The 21,340-nt window shown below is 40.4% G+C and overlaps 1 protein-coding gene and 1 pseudogene across 4 annotated transcripts in view; one reads left to right on the forward strand and one right to left on the reverse strand.

Moving 5' to 3' along the window:
• Positions 1-21,340, reverse strand: part of TERT (telomerase reverse transcriptase) — a 52,062-nt gene that overhangs the window by 5,603 nt on the left and 25,119 nt on the right. Inside the window, exons 9-14 of one of the 4 annotated variants that reach the window (XM_069076414.1) lie at positions 17,574-17,687; positions 14,918-14,989; positions 12,262-12,444; positions 8,501-8,627; positions 6,432-6,493; positions 1,095-1,219 (exon numbers count right to left, since the gene is read on the reverse strand). In XM_069076414.1, the coding sequence (XP_068932515.1) occupies positions 1,095-1,219; positions 6,432-6,493; positions 8,501-8,627; positions 12,262-12,444; positions 14,918-14,989; positions 17,574-17,687 (683 nt within the window). The remainder of the gene's footprint in view (positions 1-1,094; positions 1,220-6,431; positions 6,494-8,500; positions 8,628-12,261; positions 12,445-14,917; positions 14,990-17,573; positions 17,688-21,340) is intronic. The other 3 variants (XM_069076424.1, XM_069076434.1, XM_069076442.1) reach the window with 3 other exon arrangements.
• Positions 18,797-19,374, forward strand: LOC138153822 (calcineurin B homologous protein 1 pseudogene; annotated as a pseudogene).

Genomic DNA, 21,340 nt, shown 5'->3' on the forward strand with positions numbered 1-21,340 from the left:
CTGGAATATCATGGCTATCAATTAACTTTTTTCAGGTACTTAAGCAGTAAATATCAATGCAAAATGGAAGACAATGAAAAAAAAATCCACAGGTTTTTAGAACTAGAAGGGGCCCCAGTATTTTACAGATGAGGAAATGGGCCTAGAAGGGTAAAGTGACTTGCTAATATGTCACTGGAATGTGGGACTGGAATCTGTGTCTCCTGTCGTCCAGTACAGTGATATTTTTATTACTGTTGTACAATATTCACTGTGTCTGCTTTCTAGTTCTGGAATGACGTCACCCTTTTCCTGGAAATTAATTGTTATTCTTCATATTTTTCATTTATATTAGGCCTTTTCTACAATGCATTCACATTTAATAGTAACAGCTAGCATTAATGTTGTGCTTTATCTTCACAACATTGGGAGGTAGGTCCTATTATTATCCCCATTTTGTAGGTAAGGAAACTGGGGCAGAGGTTAAGTGACTTGTCCGGGGTCACAAAGCTATGAAGTATAAGAGATCAAATTTGAACTCAGGCCTTTTCCTGACTCCAGATTCAACTCTCTGTCCAGTTTGCAGGCTGCTAACAATTCTTAGGAAATGTACGTCCAGATAAACACATTAGTGACAAAAAAAAAACACATATGACTGGGAAAAAATTGAATATAGGCATTTTGAAGAAGAATTACCAAATTATGATTAGTGTGTAATTCAAATAAAAACAGACAATTGTTTAGCTAACTGATTAAGTTTGTTCATTGACTACTAACGGTCATAAGGAAAGGAAATTATCTTGCATTTCACAGTACATCTGAATTTTATAAATCCTGCATTTCACACTAGGCACTGAATTAATAGGCCAATGCCTGACCTGGGGGCATAAAGCATTATTAGTTCAATCAAGTGACAATTATGTTTTGGAATTTCTATATTAAAAAAAAAGGTAATTAAAAGCTTACTAGCTTATTCTTCCCTTCTCCCAACACTCAAGTGTTTATCAGATACTGGTACATTTACAGGAACCACTAACAAAACTAAATTCATCCCAGTAGCCTGCAATAATAATAAAAGCCCAAATCAATTATTACCCAACTTCATCTGAACATACCTGGATTCTTGGCTTTCAGAATGGAATAGCAGCATGATGCAATGTCCGAAATGATAGAGAGAAAAAAACCAGGGTTTTTTCTGACTTGCTGATTAAACGGCAGCTTGAGAGCACATGCATGGAACCTAATGAAAGAGAGTGTATTAACGGTGTAGAAGCAAAGTGCCCCATTCATTCTGAGAACCACAAAAGACCTCCTATGTCTAACTCCCTGTGCTAGAGGACACACACCGCAAAGGGAAGATGCCTCTCACTTGCTCATGGCTCCTGATGGGACTGGTTTGGTGCTCTTACCGTTCTAGACTCAAGAGGCAACAGAATTCTCAAAACACTGAAGTTCAAAGTGTTCTACTGGGTGCCAGGTTTTTCTATCCAGCAGGAGTCAAAGCCTTCTGGTCTTCAGCGCTGGAAGGAGCAGCTCCCTCTGGGTCCCCCATTCATAACACTGTGCTTACAGGCAGAAGCTCCTGCATAAGACTCACTCTCTTTCCACTTCCCCTTCCCCACAGACACTGGATAGATTTACCACCTCATCTTCTCCCTCCCAAAACCTCTCCAAAGAGGAGAGGAAAGAGGTGAACCAATGGGAGAAGAATAACAAAGATAATGGGGATAATATGGGAGGGGAACAAGAATATGGGTAAGCCAAGGAGCCTAGGTCTTGTTCTTGGGTTGTATTTAGACATATAGAGACAGACATATATGCTCAGCCCATTTGGGACAGATAGACACAGACATACACACACCATTTGGGCCAGAGACACACACACACAGGTCATTTGGGTCATTTCAATCAGGATGACTTTGGCTCCAAAAACATCCTGAAAGTACCAGTTATTTTTCTCACTAGCATGTGAAGTTCAACAGAAAAAAAAAAAACCCAGTCTAACTTATCATAGTTTTTTTGTCATTGTACTTCCTGGTCTAGAAGAAACCAAAGGTTTTTAACTCACTGAAAAGTAGATACCTAAGGCACAGTTTTAAAGGCAAAGAGAGTGGTTGGGGGGATGGGGGAAAGATCTCCAGCTTCTTTGTAAAGCTTATGCCTAAAAAAAGACTTCTGTTATACTCTAACTGATAAGATTACAAGGAGATTACTGCTTTTGGCTAGCTTTTCTTTATCTGTCTCTCCTCTGTCCTTACTCTAAGAGGAAACATTAACCAATGATTAAAATACTTTCACAGAACAAACTTCACTTGTTCAGCTATAAAGTCATCAAGAAGTTAGTTATCTGCAATCAAACTTCACTTAATTTGGGATAAATCTGGGCTAGGAAAAATGTGCAGGTCAATGTCCAGTCTACTGGTCCAAAGGCTGAGTTAGGGAAACAATCAGGTTAATGAATGATATTTCTTGGCCTTACTAGGAGAGTAAAATGCTATTTTGCTGTGGAAAGATGTAATCATAAATACAGAGGATAAACACCAACAAGACCTTGAGTTACTGAATAGACCTCCAGAGGACACCTAATCCTAACTCCTACCTGCCCCCACCTGTCAATCAATGTTGCTACTAGTAGAAAGAAATGGATTCTCTTTTGCCTTCTAACTCACAGGACTGGCTAGCCCACCTACTATCCCTCCCTCCCAGGCAACAGCCAAGAGAGCATGGCGATGCCTCAGGAGACCTGAAGGCAAAGGTGACTCAACTTCAGAGAAGATGAGGAAATGTTAGCCCTCTCATATGATCCATATCTAAACTAAGTCAGCCCCAAACTGAGAAATATAGAAAATTCATTTAATCCATTATTTCAATAAAAAGAATGCAGCATTCTCAGATAGAACAATATACTACACTTTGGTTCTTTGTCAAGTATGCTCCAAGTATGCTTGTGTATCAACATTATCAATCCAAAATAATGTAGCAGAGAATTAAACATTTTTATAAGAATGACTAAATGCTTAGAAATAACTGTGTTATTTCTGTGGTCTCATATTAATTCAAAATCAAATAAATGTACTCAGTTAATGAAAGAATTTTAGGATGCTGAGGGCTTTTTAACACTAGAAGGGTCCAGGAATGTCAAGTGATGCAAAAATTTGTTTAATCTTACTTTGAAATAAAAATTTTCAGCTTATTTAGATTTTCTTTGACTTAGGTATTAAAAAATAAAAGCATTGCATCAATAGACATCGCTTAATCCTCTGAGGTATTCTTAAATTTGTCCTATATTAGTGTTGCATATGTATATGTGTATGTATATACACATGCGTATACACACAAGGACATATGAATATAATTTTGCTTACTTCCTATTAGCCTTGTGTCAATCAATTAAGCATTACTAATTCCTATTTTTGCACAATTTATTTTTTTTAAATTCCTTCTACTTCCAACTAAGGCTCCAACACCAAAACACCATCCAAGGTAGATTATTTTTTTAACCTAGGGTTTTGTTGGTTTTGTTTTGTTTTTTTTTTTTTTTGCTTTTTTGGAGGGGGGAAGGCAGGGCAATTGGAGTTAAGTGACTTGCCCAAGGTCACAAGGGTTCTAAGTGTTAAGTGTCTGAGGCTGGATTTGAACTCAGGTCCTCTTGATTCCAGGGCTAGTGTTCTATTCACTGTGCCACCTAGCCGCCCCAATACTTTATTATTTACAAAGTACTAACTATGCTCCAACCACCAATACCAAAGAGGACAAGTTGCTCGGTTCTATCTGAAGACCTACATCATCTTCTAGGAATAACACCAAAAAAAAAAAAAATGACACATTCGTCTGAGGGGAGTGGAATGCTAATGGAAATCAAAAGAAAATTGGAGTAACAGGTAAGTTTGGGCTTGGAGTACAAAGTGAAGGAGGGCAGAAACTATTTAATAGTTTTGTCAATATAACTCGCTGGTCATAGCAAACACTCTTTTTCAACAACCCAAAAGGCAGTTCTACACATGGACATCACCAGGTAGTTAATAGTAAAATCAGACTGATTATATACTTTACAACCAACTCTATTCAGTCAGTTAAAACAGGACCTGGACCTGACTGTCACTCAGATCACAAACTTCTTATTGCAAAATTCATACTTAAAATCAAGACAAAACCATGTAGGTATGACCTAAATAATATCCCTTATGGGGGAGGGGGTATTCAGTGGCATCGCTGTTTTGGGGTGGTGGGTAGAGGACAGATGGGGAGAAAGCTTGTAACTCAAAATCTTGTGGAAATGAATGTTGTAAACTAAAAATAAACATTTAAAAAAAATGCTTGCCAAAAAGAATATCACTTATGTATATGAAGTGGAAGTGATAAATAGATTTAAAGAATTAGGTCTCACAGAGTACCTGAAGAACTATGGACAGAGGTTCACAATATTGTACAGGAGGCAGGAACAAAAAAAACATTCCAAAGAAAAAGAAGAGTAAGAAAGCAAAATAGCTGTCTGATGATGTTACAGATAGCTGAGGAATGAAGGAAATGGAAAGGGAAAGATATGCCCAAGTGCATGCAGAATTCCAGAGAATAGCAAGGAGAAATAAGGTTTTCCGAAATGAGAAATGCAAAGAAATATGGGAAAACAAGAAAATGGGAAAAACAAGAAAAATAGAAGACTTAAGAAGCCTCTTGATGAAGGTGAAAGAGGAGAGTTTAAAAGCTGACTTGAAGCATAATACCAAAAAAACTAAGATCTTGGCAAGGGTCCTATCACTTCCTGGCAAACAGAGAAAAAGAAATGGAAGTAGGGTCAGATTCTATATTCTTGGGCTCAAAGATCACTGCAGGCGGTGACTGGGGCCATGAAATTAAAAGACACTTTCTCCTTGGAAGGAAAGCTATGGCAAATCTGGACAGCAGAGACTCACCTTACCCACAAAGGTTTGTACAAAGCTATGGTTCTTCCAGTACGAGTATGGCTGTGAGAGCTAGGCTATAAGGAAAGCTGAGTGCCACAGAAGCAATGCTTCTGAATTGTGGTGCTGGAGAAGACTTTTGAGAGTCCCTTGGAAAGCAAGGAGATCAAATCAGTCAATACTTGAAGAAATTAATTCAGACTATTTACTTGGAAGGTAAAATATTGAAGTTGAAGCTTAAATACTTTGACCACATAATGAGATGCTAGGACTCATTGGAAAAGACCTCGTGTTGGGAAAGATTGAAAGCAAAAGGAAAAGGGAACAGCAGGGGGTGAGACGGACAGATAGTGTCATGAAAGCAACAAGCATGAGCTTGAACTTTGGGAGACAGTGGAGGACAGAAGGGCCTGGTGTGCTATGGTCCATGGGGTCATGAAGAACTGGACACAACTGAACAACTGTCTATCCATCTATCTATCAAGCTGATAACAGCTGGCATTTAGATAGCACTTTAAGATTTACAAAATAATTAACAAACATGATCATAACCTGATGACATCATAAGGGCCCTGTAAATATGTACACTTGTACATATTTTCATCTAAAGGCTACATATCACCAGAATGTTGGGAATGGAGTTAGAAAGATGTGGGTTAAATACTGCCTTTGACAATTCCTAAGCTATATGACCCCATGGGCAGACCACTTAACCTCTAGGAATCTGTATCCTCATCTGTACAATTATATCTATAGGAGTTACTACCCACTCTCTTAGACTGTAAGCTCCTTGTGGGTAAGACTGTATTTAATGTGCCTTTCTTTGCATTCCAAATGCTTTATACAAAGCTCAGAAGGAAAATAGTAAGCACTTAATAAATGTTAACTGACTCTCAGGGCTGTTGTACAGACCAAAAGAGAATGTACGTAAAGAACTTTGCAAACTTTAAAGTTGCTATTATTATCATCATCATTTTACAGATAAAGAAACGAAGACATGGAAGAAAAGATTTACTGGTTTTTCTAAGGTCCTAGGTAAAGGGCAAAACAGGGAATAAAACCTAGGCCATCTAACCCTAAATTCAGTCTTCTTTCCATTACATCAAGGCTGCCTTCCTAGTTTTCTCTCCTGCAACTTAAAATTAAAAGCCTTCAAGTCTAGCTCCAAGTACCATACTCCTAATTTCATATTCATATTTATGCCATGGACAAATATTTCAAGAAGATAGTAGGCAGAAGTATGTAGCAAAGAGCCTGATACAGAATCAGGGTAAGGAAAAGAGGGACCTGTAAGATAGAACATATCAACCAAGAACCAACAGAAGGGATTCCTGTTACTTATATTTAGGGGAAAGAGGGTCTCCTTCCATTCACAACTGCTTTGTTTTTTTTTTTTCTTCAGAAAACTGCACTTCTCAGCAGTAACTGAGAAGCAACCTTGTGAAAACAGTAGCTGAACACACTCTAGCTAACTCCTGGTTCTGATGGTGTATGCCTCCCTCCTGTGGAGAGAAGCAGCAATGGGACTCATTATACAGGATGCCGACATACCTGTAGGCCTGTAGTAAAAATATCTTGTAAACGTTTATGTAGACAGTTTGAAGACTATTCACCTGGTCAGGAAGAAAAAGGAACAAACAGGAATGAGATTTATAGAAATTCATTCTTTATCATCAATTCTCATGTAGGAGGATAAAAGGAAATTTTTGACGAAGGAAACTGCAACACCTACAACCACCAGGGACCCCTGAGCCTCACTATGCACCCTCTGATGACCCCTTAGGACTCCTGAGTCTTCACATCTGCCCTGTGACTGACACCTCCTGTATGTGTGGTCCTCCCCCCAACCAGAGTATACATTACTTGACAACAGGGACTATCTGGATTCTGTGGGTATCCTCCGAGCTTCACAAAATATTTAGCACATACCAAGGGCTTAATCAATGCCTTTTAATTCACTCGTTCATTCCATCAGGCACAGGCAGCTTTTTGTTGTCTTCCATAAATTATCCAGATTACTTTAGGTGGGAGGGAGGAGAGGAGGAAAAAGAGTAAGGAAGGAAGGAAGGAAGGAAGGAAGGAAGGAAGGAAGGAAGGAAGGAAGGAAGGAAGGAAGGAAAAAAAGAAGGGAAGAAGGGGAAGGAGGAAAGGAAGAGAAGGGAAAGAAGGGACGGAGGAAGAGAGGAAGGAAGGAAAAGAAGGGAAGAAATGAAAGGAGGAAAGGAGGAAGAGAAGGAAAAGGAGGGAGGGAGGAAGAAGGAAGGAAGGGAAGAAAGAAGAAAAAGAAGAAAAGGAGGAGGAAAGGAGGAAGAGAAGGAAAAGGAGGGAGGGAGGAAGAGAGGAAGGGAAGGAAAGAGAGAGAAACTGAGGTAAAAGAATGGACAAAGAGAGATTATTAATAGAGATAGGGTACCTAAAGGGCTAAAAATTTAAGGGGAGCTTAAACCATCAGGAAGGAACAAAGAACTGAGTTAATGATACTCCACTGACTAAATTCCATAATCCATCTTAAGTGGATTGAGATCTTTTGTGGGAAGGATGACCTGTTCTCTCTTTCCTCATTTATAACATGAAGGGGCTGCACTAGGCAGAGGTGTCAAACTTGCCTCCTAGTTGTCCATACAGCCCCAACCAGGATAAAATATAATTGTGAAGTATTAAACAAAATACATATAAATAAAACACAACATAGATAACGTTAATGTGCAGTTTTGGAAGTCATAGCAGCTGACAGGGATTGTTTCTGGGTCTGAGACCACTGGACAAGCTCATCTTGAAGGTCACTTGGGCTCAGGACCTTTTCCATGCCATATGATTTTTTCTCCTGTTAGCACCACCAATTGAGAGTAGGAAGGAAAATTCATTTTGCTTCTTGTTGGTAGAACCAGGAAAGAAATATATGGCCGTAATGGCTGCAGGTGATGAAGGGTGGGGATAGAAATAAAACTCATGTCTACAGTCAGATCTGCCAATCATCTGTGGGTTTAAACTAAAGTCTGTCATTAAGCACTAGCCACTTAACTGAATAAAGAACTCTTCTAAATTAAAGGGTTTTGCAACTGCTTCTAGATATCTCTTCACACTCAGCAGTGAAAAAGAAGAGTATTATTACCTCTCTGCTGGCATGGAGGTGAAGTCCAAAGTCACACAGTGAGTAAGCAGCAGAGCTACAATTCACATAGCTAGGTGACACACTGGATATAGTGCCAGGCCTGGAATCAGGAAGACCTGAGTTCAAATCTGCACTCAAGACACTTACTAGCTGTGTGACCCCAGGCAAGTCATTTCACCCTTTTTGCCTCAGTTTCCTTATCTGTAAAATGAGCTGAAGAAGGAAATGGCAAACCACTCCAGTATCTTTGCCAAGAAAACCCCAAATAGGGTTACGCAGAGTCAGACATGACTGAAACAACTGAACAACAGAAATCACATTTTTGGGTCTTAAATGTATACCTTATTTGTTACAAACAATCCAATGAACCACAAACACTGAGTCATCCAAAGCTCAAAAGACAGGATTCTGTATCGCTTCTAATAAAGCTTCTAAAGACTGAAACAGATTTCAAGAAAGACAAATGGCCACCTGGTGGAAATCATCATTTGGAAATGAAAGTGCTCACCTGTAAATCCAGAAACAAGCCATAACACTTCATCCTAAGCACCGCAACCAGCTTGTTCCGCATGTTCCTCCCTGCTTTGACACTGTGGTCAAAGGAAAGGCTGGTTCTAATGGAAGTATGGGAGTAGCTGGGGGAGAAAAAAGAAGGCCCAGTCAGGCTGTTCAGCTATTCCCCCTCTTGCCCAGTCATCATTCAGGGAAGCAACTCTTGTGTAGACAGAGCCAGCTGCTGCCAGGGACCCTAGAGGATGCAAGAGGTGGCAAATTAAACCACTGCCACCACCTTCACCAGCAGCCTGCTCAGACAAGCGATGGAGGCAGCCTTGGACCCTGCACCCAAGGGAACAGCAGCTCTTTGGTCATCATCCAGGGAAAGGCAGCCTGGAGACTGTTCCTGTGGGTGTCTCAGCCACACCTACTGAAGACCCAGAAAGTAAAATTCTTGTCACCAAAATCTTTGGCTCGGTCAAATGGGTCAACATCAAAAACCAATAGGATTTTATCTGTGGAAATAACATGAAAGTATAAGTATTAACATCCACTTTGCTGTTGTACCACAAGGCCCATGGGACCCTTCCATCTGTCTTGTAGCTAACACGTTCACAAAGCTTGTTGTGTTGTAGGTGCTTAATATGAGTTTCAATGACTGGTTGAGGGGAGAAACATTCAATTGGATCCTGCTGCTTTCTCTTGGTATTGTTCTAGCAGCTTCTTCCCATAGAGAGAGATGAAGAGACATAATCATTCCTGACTCTGCCAAACTCCAAAGCTTCATTTCAAACGACCTGCTGACCTAAACTTCTTTGTCATGTCAAACAGTATATAGGAAAATCAAATTCACCCTGTCCCCAAAATGGATTGCCCTCCCAATTTTTTTTTTAAACTGGCACTCTCCTAGCAATTCAGGCTTATAATCTTGGATTCATTTTTGTATCTACTCTCCTTCACCTCTCATATCTAAATCAGTCACAAAGTCCTCTTGACTGTACTTTTACCTTATCTCAGTACATTTCCCCCTTCCCATCAGTAATCCTCATTCAAACCCCCATGCCTACACTATTACAAAAAGTCTCCTAATTTGATTCTTTGACTCTAATCTCTACCCTTCAGTTCATGCTATATACCTATGCTAAATTAAACTTCCTAGGACATCACTTTGATCAAGTCAGATAATCAACTTGTTTTCCTACTCAAAAATCTGTGCCTACAAGATAAGGGCCCATACTCCTTACCTTAGCCTTCAAGGTCCTCAGAAGATCTGCTTCCAGCCTCACTTCCCAACATTCCCCTCAAAGGAACTCAAGCCACACTCATCTGTTCATCCTTTCACAAGCAAACCTTTGCATCTAATTTATTGCCCCTGCCTAATGTAATCCTTGACAGCCTACCTCAGATCCTGACTCTTTCACATTTTCATGAGCTCACTTTTAGTCTACATATAGTCTTTTGGAAACCTGGTAAGTAAATAAAAATATAAAATTTTTTGAAATTTAAAAATTCAAAAAAAGAATTTGAACTCTGAACTATTAGAGAATGGCTCTTAGTGTTATATATTTTTGTCAATTCCCTATTTTAGATGTGACTTTTTTAAGTGAAATTGGACACACTCTGCTGTTTCTCTAATTCTATTCTCAGAACTTTACTTGTACAAAAGCATTTTAATGTTATGCAATCAAAACTGGCTGTTTTATCTTTTATGAACTTCTCTATCATAAGAATTCTCTCACAGCTGTAGTTAGGGAACGTATCATAGTTCATTATCTTCAAATTGTTTTGTGATGTGAGCTTTTATACTCAGGTGCTTCAACATTTGGAGCTTACTATAACATATGGTATAAGGTGTTGGACTAAACTTTATACAGTTTTCCCTAACAGTTCTTGTGAAGAAGGGAGCCTTTCCCCTAATAATTTATGTACTGGAGTTTGTCAGATAACTGGGTTACTATACAATATTGCTTCTATTTTAGGCATAAGTAATATATTCAACATATCAACATTTCTAGCTTTCTGACCAATATAAGGTAATTTTAACAATTAATGCCTCATAACTCGGTTCAAGAAATAGCAAACATAGTACAGCCAGTAATACCTACGTTTGAATTTAGGGCCAGACACTTGCCAGCTATATGACCCTGGGCAAGTCACTTAACCTCATATCTGTAAAATGGGTATAGCACAGTCATATACAAAGGATTGCACAAACTTTATAAGCTGCTAATTTTATTTTTTCATATTTTTTCCTCTTTATTTCCTTTTAGATTTTAGGCCTTTTGTTCTTCTAAATGAATCATTATTATTTGGTCTCATTCTAAAAGATATCCTCTCAATAATCTGATTGGCAATGCCCTAAATCTGTAAATTAATTTGGTCATTTTTATCATAGTAGGGTCCAACCAACCATGAGGAGTGACTACCTCTACAGCTGAGTCTCTTGTCACTTCTATAAGAAGCATTTTATAACTATTTACATAAATCTTGTGGGTGGTTGTCAGCTTTACTCCTCGGTCTTGTGCATTCTGCAGTCTATGCTGAAACAAGATATCTACAGGATAAAGTAGAGATAATCAATAGACGGAAGGTTTAAGTGTTAAGAAGGTCAAGAAAAGCTTCTCACAGATGATACTATTTTAATTGGGGCTTAAAGCCAAGGAAAGCCAGGAGGCAGAGATGAGGAGTGAGAGAATTCGAGGACTGAGTGACAGCCTGTGAAAATGTTTGGAGTCTTAATCAATAGCAACTCTAAGAATTATGGAGGCTTTTAAAATTTAACTTTGGAGGAAAATGATGGATACAGACATTCCAATATATGTAAAACAGCCCAATAACGAAAACCAGGTTTTCAATCTATGAAAATAAAATGGTGATCAATGTTTAGAAGAATTTCTTATTAATACAATGGATTTGAAAAGGACCACTACTCAGTAATCATAGAATCTTTTTGGGGCGGAGGGAGAAGTAAAAAAAATTAGACATTATCCAATTAATTTCCACAATAGCCTAACAATAAGGAATAAGTATTAAAAGCATTATAATTGGCCTAAGAGGGAAATGGAAATAAAATAAATGTTTCATTTAACAGCATAGAAATGGAAACGATGTCTTCTAATATTAAATAAAAGAGGAATTTTTTTAAAATGGGATCTTGTTTTTTAAAAAAACTAGAAAACCTAATGGTATTACCAAAGACAAAGCTTAAAGTAGAATATTAATAAATTGCATCTATGAAGAGACAAAAAATTCCAATGCCTATAAATAAAACAAATCCTCTTCTTTGGTAGGTAAATACTGAGAGACTCTGGCATCTCTGGTGTATGGAAGACAAGCTCTCTGCTGGACCATCTCCAACCTAAAGTGTTCAGACTCTTAGATAAATGTAGGCAGCTGCATTAGTAGCAATCATCCCTTAATGAGGGAAATGTGTGTTTTCTAAGGACATGGTCCATCAACTTGAAACAAAATAGTAAGAACACCTGCACTGAGGACACACAGCTGTTTACAGGATATGAGAACAGTGCCTTTTTCCCCTGCAGAGACCAGAAATCACTGGTCTCCCATTCTCATTCCCAATAGAAAGGAGGGGATATTCTTCAAGTCCAGTTCTGATGACATAGTGCAGCAGGAAGGTGGTGGAATAAGCTTGATAATTACCTTTCATACTAAGACAGGCAGGCTAAATATAGTCCAATGTCTTTTCCTTCTTCCCAGGTCTATGACCCTATGGCTAATTCGCCAACAACTATCCAGTCAGGTGAATGTACTTACTTTGAATAGTCACAAAACACGTTTAGGGTCCTTGTATCGAATAACAGACCACACCACGGGAAGAGGCAGTGGGCTGGTAACTGGGTAAAGTCACTGAGAATGTCCTCTTCCACAGGAAAATTCACCACTGTCTTCTTAGGGTTTATTAAACAGCCATACTCAGGAATACCTTTTGCCAGAGTCCTAAATTTGAGGGGGAAATGGTTAACAAATTGTAGGAGGAAGGAACACTTCCCTAAAAAAGAGATTTTTGAAAGAGGTATTTTAGGTATTGGCTGTCAACTGAAACCTCTAAGAAGTAAAAAAAGAAATTAAGGGGTTTTTGAAAGTTGATCTATAGAAGAGATTTGGCCAGAGGTCCTGCAGAATTCTGTGGAACAGTCATGTTAATGGCATAGGACCTCCTCTCTGATCACCAGAGGCATCTCAGTCCAAAGGCAGAAAAAAGACAAAATAAAAAAACCTCTACATTTCCAACATTTGTCAAAGGTTAATAGCACTATCCAGGGGATACCTGCCAAAGATATCAAAGGCAAATAATCACATGAGGGTGTCCCTGAAAGTTTAAGTCCAAAATAATTATCACAGGACCACTACTGAGGGAAAAAAGCATTACATACACCCTACACAAAATTACCATTAGCAAATCACTTGAAGTGCTCTAAGTAAGCTTGGAAAGTCTCCTAGATTTAATGACAATCTTCCAGGACTCCGGTTGTTTCCAGTCCGAGAAACAAATGATCCTTAAGGATGCTGTTACCAGATACTTTCTATTTCCTAGCGTACTTTGAAAAAAGGGAAACCACAGCACAAGGGGAGAATCATGAACTAAACCAGAGGTTCTCAAAGTATGTTGGTGGTCCCCAAGCTCCAGGGTATCTCCAAGAACCTTTCTAGAAGTCTTCAAGATCTTCAGTTTTAATAATAAACTATTTTCATAATTCACATGATAAAGTATTTTCATAATAATATACATAACGAATTTCATGTTAATATGCATAATAAACTACTTTATGTTAATACACAATAATAATCTATTTGCATGTTAATACATGATTAAACCATGTTCATATTAATATATGAATATTAATGTGTTAATATATTATATATTTTATTCATCAATTCATTAATTTTTATTAATTTAAATATAATTAATTTATTTATAATATATTTAAGTATCAAATATAAAATTTCATTAATATATTAATATATACACATAATAAACCATTTTCACATTAATAAACTAAAATTAAAAAATAAATCAATAAACTAAAATAAACTATTTTCATGATAATACACAATTTCTAATCAGGAAAATATTATGATATGCATATACACATATATGCCATAGCTTCACTCATAAAAAAATCATTCTTTTGGAGGGGTCCTCAATAAATTTTAGAATAAAGAGAAGTACTAAGACCAAAAAAGTTCAGAAATCTCTGGCCTAAGCCCAGATCCAAAGAAGACTCTACTCTACAACATGCTCAACAAGTTATAGAGGACCCAACCCTTGAGTGAAGATCTCCAGGGATGAGCATCTCACTACCTTCCATGTCAATTTAATGTTTTCTGACAGCCCTAGTAACTTTTCCCTTACTTTAACATTAATGTTTTTTTTTTTTCAACTTCCACCCCCCTGCTCCTAGTTCGTCCTCTGGGGCCAAAAAAAATCAAGCCTAATTCTTCTTATACATGACAGCTTTTCAAATATTAAAAACACTAGAAAGACACTAGGCTCCTAGGTCTCCTTTCTTCCCCTCCTCCCCAACTCTCCGCTCTGGCCCCCAAGCCAGGTCTTCTCTGTTCTGGGCTGAAACTGCCTAATTTCTTCACCTAAGCTTCCTATGGCATGATCTCAAGACCCTTCGCCACCCTGGTTTCTGTACTCAGGCTGCTTTCCAGATTTAGGGTATCTTTCTAAAAATGGGGCCCCTGGAACTGAATAGTGAATACATGATGTCAAAGGAGATTGTTCTGGGGCAGGGCACCAGAGGATGCTCTCCCCCTAATCCTGGATATTTTGCTGTTCGATGCAGACTAAGTCTACATTAACTGTTTTGGTTGCCATGGTCCACTGTTGACTCATATTGAGCAGTCCACCAATAATCCTTTCTTTTTTGGGTTTTCTTCCCCCTAGACAATCTCCACTTAACCATTCCTCCTCTGCCCTCCCTAAAATCTTATAAAACCAATCTTTTTTCTTTCTTTTTTTTTTTTTAGCAATTGGGGTTAAGTAACTTGCTCAAGGTTACACGGCCAGTTATTTTGTGTGGGTGCTAAGTATCTGAGGCTGGAACTGATCCCAGATATCCCGACTCCGGGGCCGGCGCTCTTACTCACTGCGCCACCTGGCTAACCCTATGCCTTTTTTTTTTCTTTTTTTTTGCCTTTTGGAGGGCAATTGGGGTTAGATTGCCCAAGGTTACATGGCTAGTTTCTTTTTGTGTGGGTGTTAAGTGTCTGAGACCGGAACCAAACAAGGGTCCTCCTGACTCTGGGGCTGGCGCTTTACTCACTGCGCCACCTAGCCGCCCCCAATCTTTTTTTTTTTTTAAACCCAAGTATTTAATAAATTTAGCAGGTAACTGAACAGTAAAACCAGATACAGCTTATACATGGTCAGAGACCCAAACTCTTATTTTAGACAGCATACCTTAGGAAGACTTTGGCTTGTGCTAAGTGAGGAGTCACAAGCAGGAAGTCATCAATGAGTCTGATCAACACTCTGCATCAAAATGAGAAGAAAGGATGAGCAGAAATTGTAATGATGCTCTTTGGCTTCAGTCTCAAAATACGTGTCAGTAAGTGTTAGAATAACTGGACCCAAATCAGTAATAAGGAAGACAATTAATATAACCTCCTAGTGGGCTTAGAATAATTAATACAAACATTAAATTTCTCTCTAAGGAATACATACACTCTCTTACATATTTCAATTTGTGTAAACCTCAAGTTGTTATAACTTGGAAATAGGTGGGGAGGGTGTGTGTCTGAGTGTGAGAGTGTGTGTGTGTATGTGTGTGTAACAATGTTTGCTGATGACAAGCAGCATTTTCAAATGGCGCCAGTTCTCAGTTCTAGATCACAGAGATCAGAATAAGGCTGAGTTTCTTGAACCCTTTCAAAACCTCTTTGTGCAAACACAGAAGTGGCTTGAATCAGAGTGCTGCTTTATAGGCTCAGAGCCCCAAAAATCTGAGGAGCAGCTAGGTAGTGCACTGGGTGTACAGTACTAAGCCTGAAGTCAGGAAGACCTGAGTTTAAATCCAACCTCTGACACTTACTAGCTGTGTGACCCTGAGCAAGTCACTTCACTCTGTTTGCCTCAGTTTCCTCATCTATAAAATGAGCTGGAGAAGGAAATGGTAAATCACTCCAGTGTCTTCGCCAAGAAAAGTCCAAAATGGGGTCATGAAGCAGCAAACACAGATTTGAAGCTGGAAGGGACCAGAGACCATCCTGTTCAACTCATTCACTTTCCTGTCGAGGAAATGAAGGAGGCCCAGAGCTCATGACCTACCCAAGGTCACAGGTATTTAGTAATAGTGACAAGATTCAAACACAGATCTTCTGATTCCAAATCCAGCAGTGATTTTTCCATTGTACCAAATTCCTCACTTAGTCCCTTTCACTAGAGAGAGTGCTATCTTACGAGTTAAATGTTTCAGGCAAGGCTATTCCAATCTGTGCTTTGAAACTTGGTGAAGAAATAACCTTAATAAGTCAAAGCCTCACAGCAAAGTTAATCAAAGGCAAGTTTTATCCCAGCATCTGAGTCAGTCATTCAATAAAAATTCCAATTCCACTCCCTGAGAATTTGGAGTCTTTTGGAAAAAGGGAGCTAAATTTCCACTGCTGCACTATCTCTAAACAAAAAGGTATTAAGCAAATGAATTTCAGATTCTAATTAAGATTCCAGTAGGAATCTTCAAACTAATAAACTTGTTAAAAACACATGAAAATCAACTAGCTAATCATAAAATACTCAGCTATTCATGAAATCAAGTCCTATGCAGACTGCTAAGAGTCAACATCTCGTTATCCCAGAGTGATTTATTCTATCTATTTGAAAGTAATAAGACTATTTCTTCAAATATTCAGACTTTTTCCAGTTCAGACTGGATATTCCTCCAATTAGTTCAAAGCAATAAGGTCTTACTGACCTTACTTCCCTAGGTATCCCTAAGTAAAATGAATAGGAATATTACTATGGATTTAAGTTATTTTCCCAACTTATCAGACTGGCATTTCACTAACATCACCATTGTTTGTTCTGAAATTTTACTTGGACGGCATACTTAAATGTTTAGGGCATTTTTTTATATTAAGACACGTTTTCATTGTTTAGTTTTCTTTTCAAAAGGACAAGGGGTAGGGGCTATCTTTGGTGCAGAGGATTTCCAGATGAGAGAACCCCCCTACCAAAGCACAAATCTTAGAAGCCCTGGCCGCAAGCCACAGACCTAGTATGTTACCAGAGGCAGGACCTGAACCCAAATCTCTATCCACTATACCATGCTGTCCCTCTCATCAGAGCACTCCTCAAACCTACTGAATAAGTTGGAGATTTACATTTAGAACATTTGAGGAGGCTCTAAGTGGAGCTAGAGAGCTAGACTCAGGAAGACTTGATTTCATATAGGGGTTTAGATGTGTATTAGCTGTGTGACCCTGGGCAAGTCACCTAACCTCCTCTGCACCTCAGTATTCTCAATTGTTAACATGAGGATAACAACAGCACCTACTTCACAGGGTTGTTGTAAGAGTCAAATGAAATAATAAAAGTGTTTAAAAGTGTCTGGCACATAGGAGGTCCTCTAAAAACGCTAGCTATTATTATTATTCATTATATCATTGATTTGCATATGGAAAAACTGTTTACATGTACTACATCTGATTGAGGCAGGGAGGTGGCTCTAAAGAACTGGGCTTGGAGTCGGGGAGATCTGAATTCAAATCCACCCTCAGCCGCTCCCTAGCTGTGTGACCCTGTGCAGGTCACTTACCCTCCAAATGAGATGATAGTTATAAAGCCCTGAGGGCAGTGGCCTGGCACATACCGAGCACCGAAAGGTTAGGTCTTATCATTATCACTACTAGCCGTGTGACACTGGACGAGCCACTCGGCCTCGGTTTTCCCGTCTGTAAAATGGCGGTAACAATGGCGCCGGCGCGCCGGCGCCGAGGCACCGGGAAGAAGAGGCGGCCACCCTCGCTGGCACGGCGCCCGGCGCACAGCGGCCGTTACACGGATGTCACACACGCATCGGCCCTGAATAACTATCTCTGAGAACACAAAAGGGCGTTACCCGTCCTGCTGAATCCCGGGCAACAGCGTGTTCTCCATGTTGCCGTAGCACAAGCTACAGAGCAGGGTGGACAGAACAGAGCCTTGGGGGATGCCCTGGCACTGGAGGTAGTACCTGGAAGGAGAGAGGAGAGAGAGTTAGAGCGAGCCGAGGTAATTCCGTCACTGTTAATTACTATTCCTATTCTTGTTAGAGGCTTAAAAGGGCTACCTTACACAGCGGGACCTGGAGGGAAGCGCGCGAGCCCGGACGCTGCCGACGAGCGAGTGGCCGCCCGTGCGTCTGCTCCCGCGCTCTGGGGCAGCGGGCGGACGGCGGCCGAGAGCCTTGCGCGAGCGCTCAGCCCTCCAGCGCCGCCTGCAGGTGGCGAGGGGTGCCGCGGCTCCTGGAGGGAGGGTGTGCTGCTCGCTCTCTGCTGCCCCCCTCTGGCACGGTACTGTTATTACATGTATACAGCACGGGTTGTCATATGCTGGATGAGCCAAAGCTTTAACTGACCTGAGATTTGGGGGATGTCTTGTATAAGTACCCAGGACAGTATTTCTTTTACCTTCTCACTTAGCCTCTGTTTGCCACAGTGTCCTCAATCTGTAAAATGAGGGTAATAACAGCACCTACCTCCCACGGTTGTTATGGGGATCAAACAAGATAACTGCAAAGAACTTAGGGCGCACTATATAAATGTTAGCTATTATTATTGCTACTAACTGTAAATTAGAACCCTGAGGTACCACCTCACACCTATCAGATTGGTGAATGTGATAAAAAAAGGAAAATGATAAATGCTGGAGGGGATATGGGAAAACCGGAACACTAAGGCATTGTTAGTGGAGTTGTGAACTGATCCAACCAGTCTGGGGGGCAATTTGGAACTACGTCCAAAGGGCTATAAAACTGTGCACATCCTTTGATCCAGTAATACCACTGCTAGGTCTATATTCCAAAGACAATCAAAAAAGAGAAAAAGAATCTATTTGTACAAAAATATTTATAGCAGCTCTTTTTGTGGCGGCTAAGAATTGGAAACTACAGGGATGCCCATCTATTGGGGAATGGCTGAACAAGTGGTGATGATTATAATGGAATAATATTGTGACATAAAAAATGATAAGCAGATCTATAGTCATATGAAAAAATGCTCTAAATAACTATTGATTAAAGAAATGCAAATTGGGGGTGGGTGCCGCCGCCTCCTCCTTGGAAGGAGCTCGCCACTCTCTCTGATGGGTTTTCGGGCCTCTGCGTTATAGCGGGACGAAGGGCTCGAGGAGATAAAAAAGAGACCAGCTTTTCCCAGTCAAATCACCTGTCTCTACAGCACTTTACCAGCCTGGACTAGGGAGAGAATGGCACTCCTGGCCAGGAAGACTTCCTGCAGATTCTGGAGCTGGCCATCAACCCCCCAGGGGATGGGATCATCAATGCCTTCCTTCTTCCTTGGGGGAGAGGACCAGGTAACTTCCGTGGACTCAGGAGAACCCCGGCTCACTTTCGACCAGTCAAAGATGATGAGAAAAGCAGTGATGTGAATGGACCAGAACCACTCAACGGCTGGAGCAATGACTGCACTCTGCTTTTCGATTGTATGACTTGGATAAAGACAACAAGGCTTCCAGAAATGCATTGTTACTGGCACTACCAACGAGGGTTGGAGTATTTCAGATGAATGGCTGGGCAGCACTGCGGGCAGGACAGTCCAAGAAGCGGGCCAGGATGGGGGCAGCGCCATGTCCTTTACAGGATTTGTCAAGGTTTTGAGAAGGTGCATGCAGAGCAGATGAGTATCCGGTTTCTTCACTAATAGATTGGAACCAAACTGTTCCTGACTGTCGTGTATTTAAGAAGCGGCACTCGAGTTTTTCTCCCTCTCCTTTCAGTCCCTTCTCTCCCCAGGCGCTGCTGCATGACAAACCCTGCCCTGTTTGTGCCAGCACACACGGGGCACTAAGGAATGAATGGTACATCTGGGCTCTCCTGCTGTCTTTGGTTTCTCCCTCCACTGTTATCCATTTATCAATACTGCCTTTCCTTTTTGTGCTGCTGTCAGCTATAAACCCATCAGTCTGAGAAAGGCAGGGAGGGAAGCACTCCCATCTCCTTCCCAAAGAGCCAGCAAAGCCCCTTCCCTGGACAGACACTGGAGCCATACCTATGTTCTAGTCAGGTTCTAGCAGCCTCCTTGACTTTCTTTAATGTCTCTACACGCACATATGTAACTGCACAGCCAGTCCTTCAGTTTCAGCGTTCCCTTTTATTAAGCCTCCGCCTTGCTCTTCCTTCCCCCAAGCTATGTCCATCACACTCGAACATCTCCAATCTGTCAGGGCTTATAAGGTCAGTGAAGTGGCCTGATGGTTTTTAACCACCTTCCACTCAACTGAGACTAGGACATTGCCTCCCCAGGAGCTTTTGGGTACATGCTACTCCTCCTTGAAGAGTAGGAATATCCTTGGGCTCCTTACCCTGTGTTGTAGTTGAAAGACTATAGGATGGAGGCATCCTTCCTGAAAGCAAGTGGCCAAGGTGAGAGGTGGAGGTCAAGCCCTCTGGGTGGGCTCACCTCACTGCTGGTCTCTGACCTGCATGATTACTCTTGTTAGGACAGTATTTACCTTTCAGAAACTGGCCATCCACCTGGAAGGTTTGATTTCTAGGCAGGTATTACTGGGATGGCATCTGTGGCAATATGTATGTGAGATTTCTCATGGCTCCTTGGAAAGGGAGGCAGGCTTAGTGTCCTCTGAGATCCTACAGCATGGTTTATACTTCGATATTACTACACTTAAGTATCTTATATTTTGAGAGTCCAAGTAGACAAATTAGTGTTAAGGAAGTGCCTAACTTATCCCAGACCAAGAGATTTTAAGATTGTCCTCGGTATCTTGAAGTTTTGCACACACATTCTCTATAAAATTGACATCTGCAAATGATGATGCTGGAATTCACAGCCAGCTCATGTTATAGGTCCAAAGAGATGAATGCATTGCAAAGTCAGCCCCCTGGTTAACTAGCTTCCTAGATTCTCATATATACAGCAGCTGATTTTTTCACATCCTGTAGGCCCTTGAAAAAAGCCAGAGCATCTTCCCTGCCAAAGTCAGCTTAACTGAGGCTTCCCTGCGTCAGGCTGTGCCATGCTAACTATTGTATGAATTGATTCATTTCTGTATCTGCCCTGGACTGGCTTTTTCCTGGCTCCTTGATTGCTTATTTGCATCAGAAGACTGATCAAGGTGTATATGGGATTCTTTGGGAAGGTACCTTGCTGACCTATCCTAAATCAGAATGCCAGCTGAAAAAGTGGGGTAGGGTAAGGAGGGGCAGTGGAGATGCAAACTGCCAGTAACTTTCTCATGAGGGAATGAACCTAGATTACTGTTCAGATGATGTAACATAGGAACTGTATAAAAGGGAAGAATAGTCCAATGTGATCTGTTAGAGAGGTACTTTAGTGGCTTCACGACTAGCATATTTAAGGTTCTTAAGGAAAAAAATGCATTTTCTCCCTTTGGCTATATAGCAAACTGTTTTAATCCACGGTTGTGCCTGACTGTTCCATTAAAATTGTATTCTTTGATCCATCAATAAATACTTGTAGTTAAAACAAAACAAAAAAAGAAATGCAGATTGAAATGACTCTGAGGTACCACATCACATCTATCAGACTGGCTAACATGACAAAACAGGAAAAAACTAAACATTGGAGATGTGGGAAAATTGGAGAATAATGAATTATTGGTGGAGTTGTAAACTGATCCAACCATTCT

Source organism: Petaurus breviceps, unplaced genomic scaffold (genome assembly GCF_028583685.1).
Source record: "Petaurus breviceps papuanus isolate PSGF00001 unplaced genomic scaffold, PetGlider_PUasm1.0 151, whole genome shotgun sequence".
NCBI lineage: Eukaryota > Metazoa > Chordata > Mammalia > Diprotodontia > Petauridae > Petaurus > Petaurus breviceps.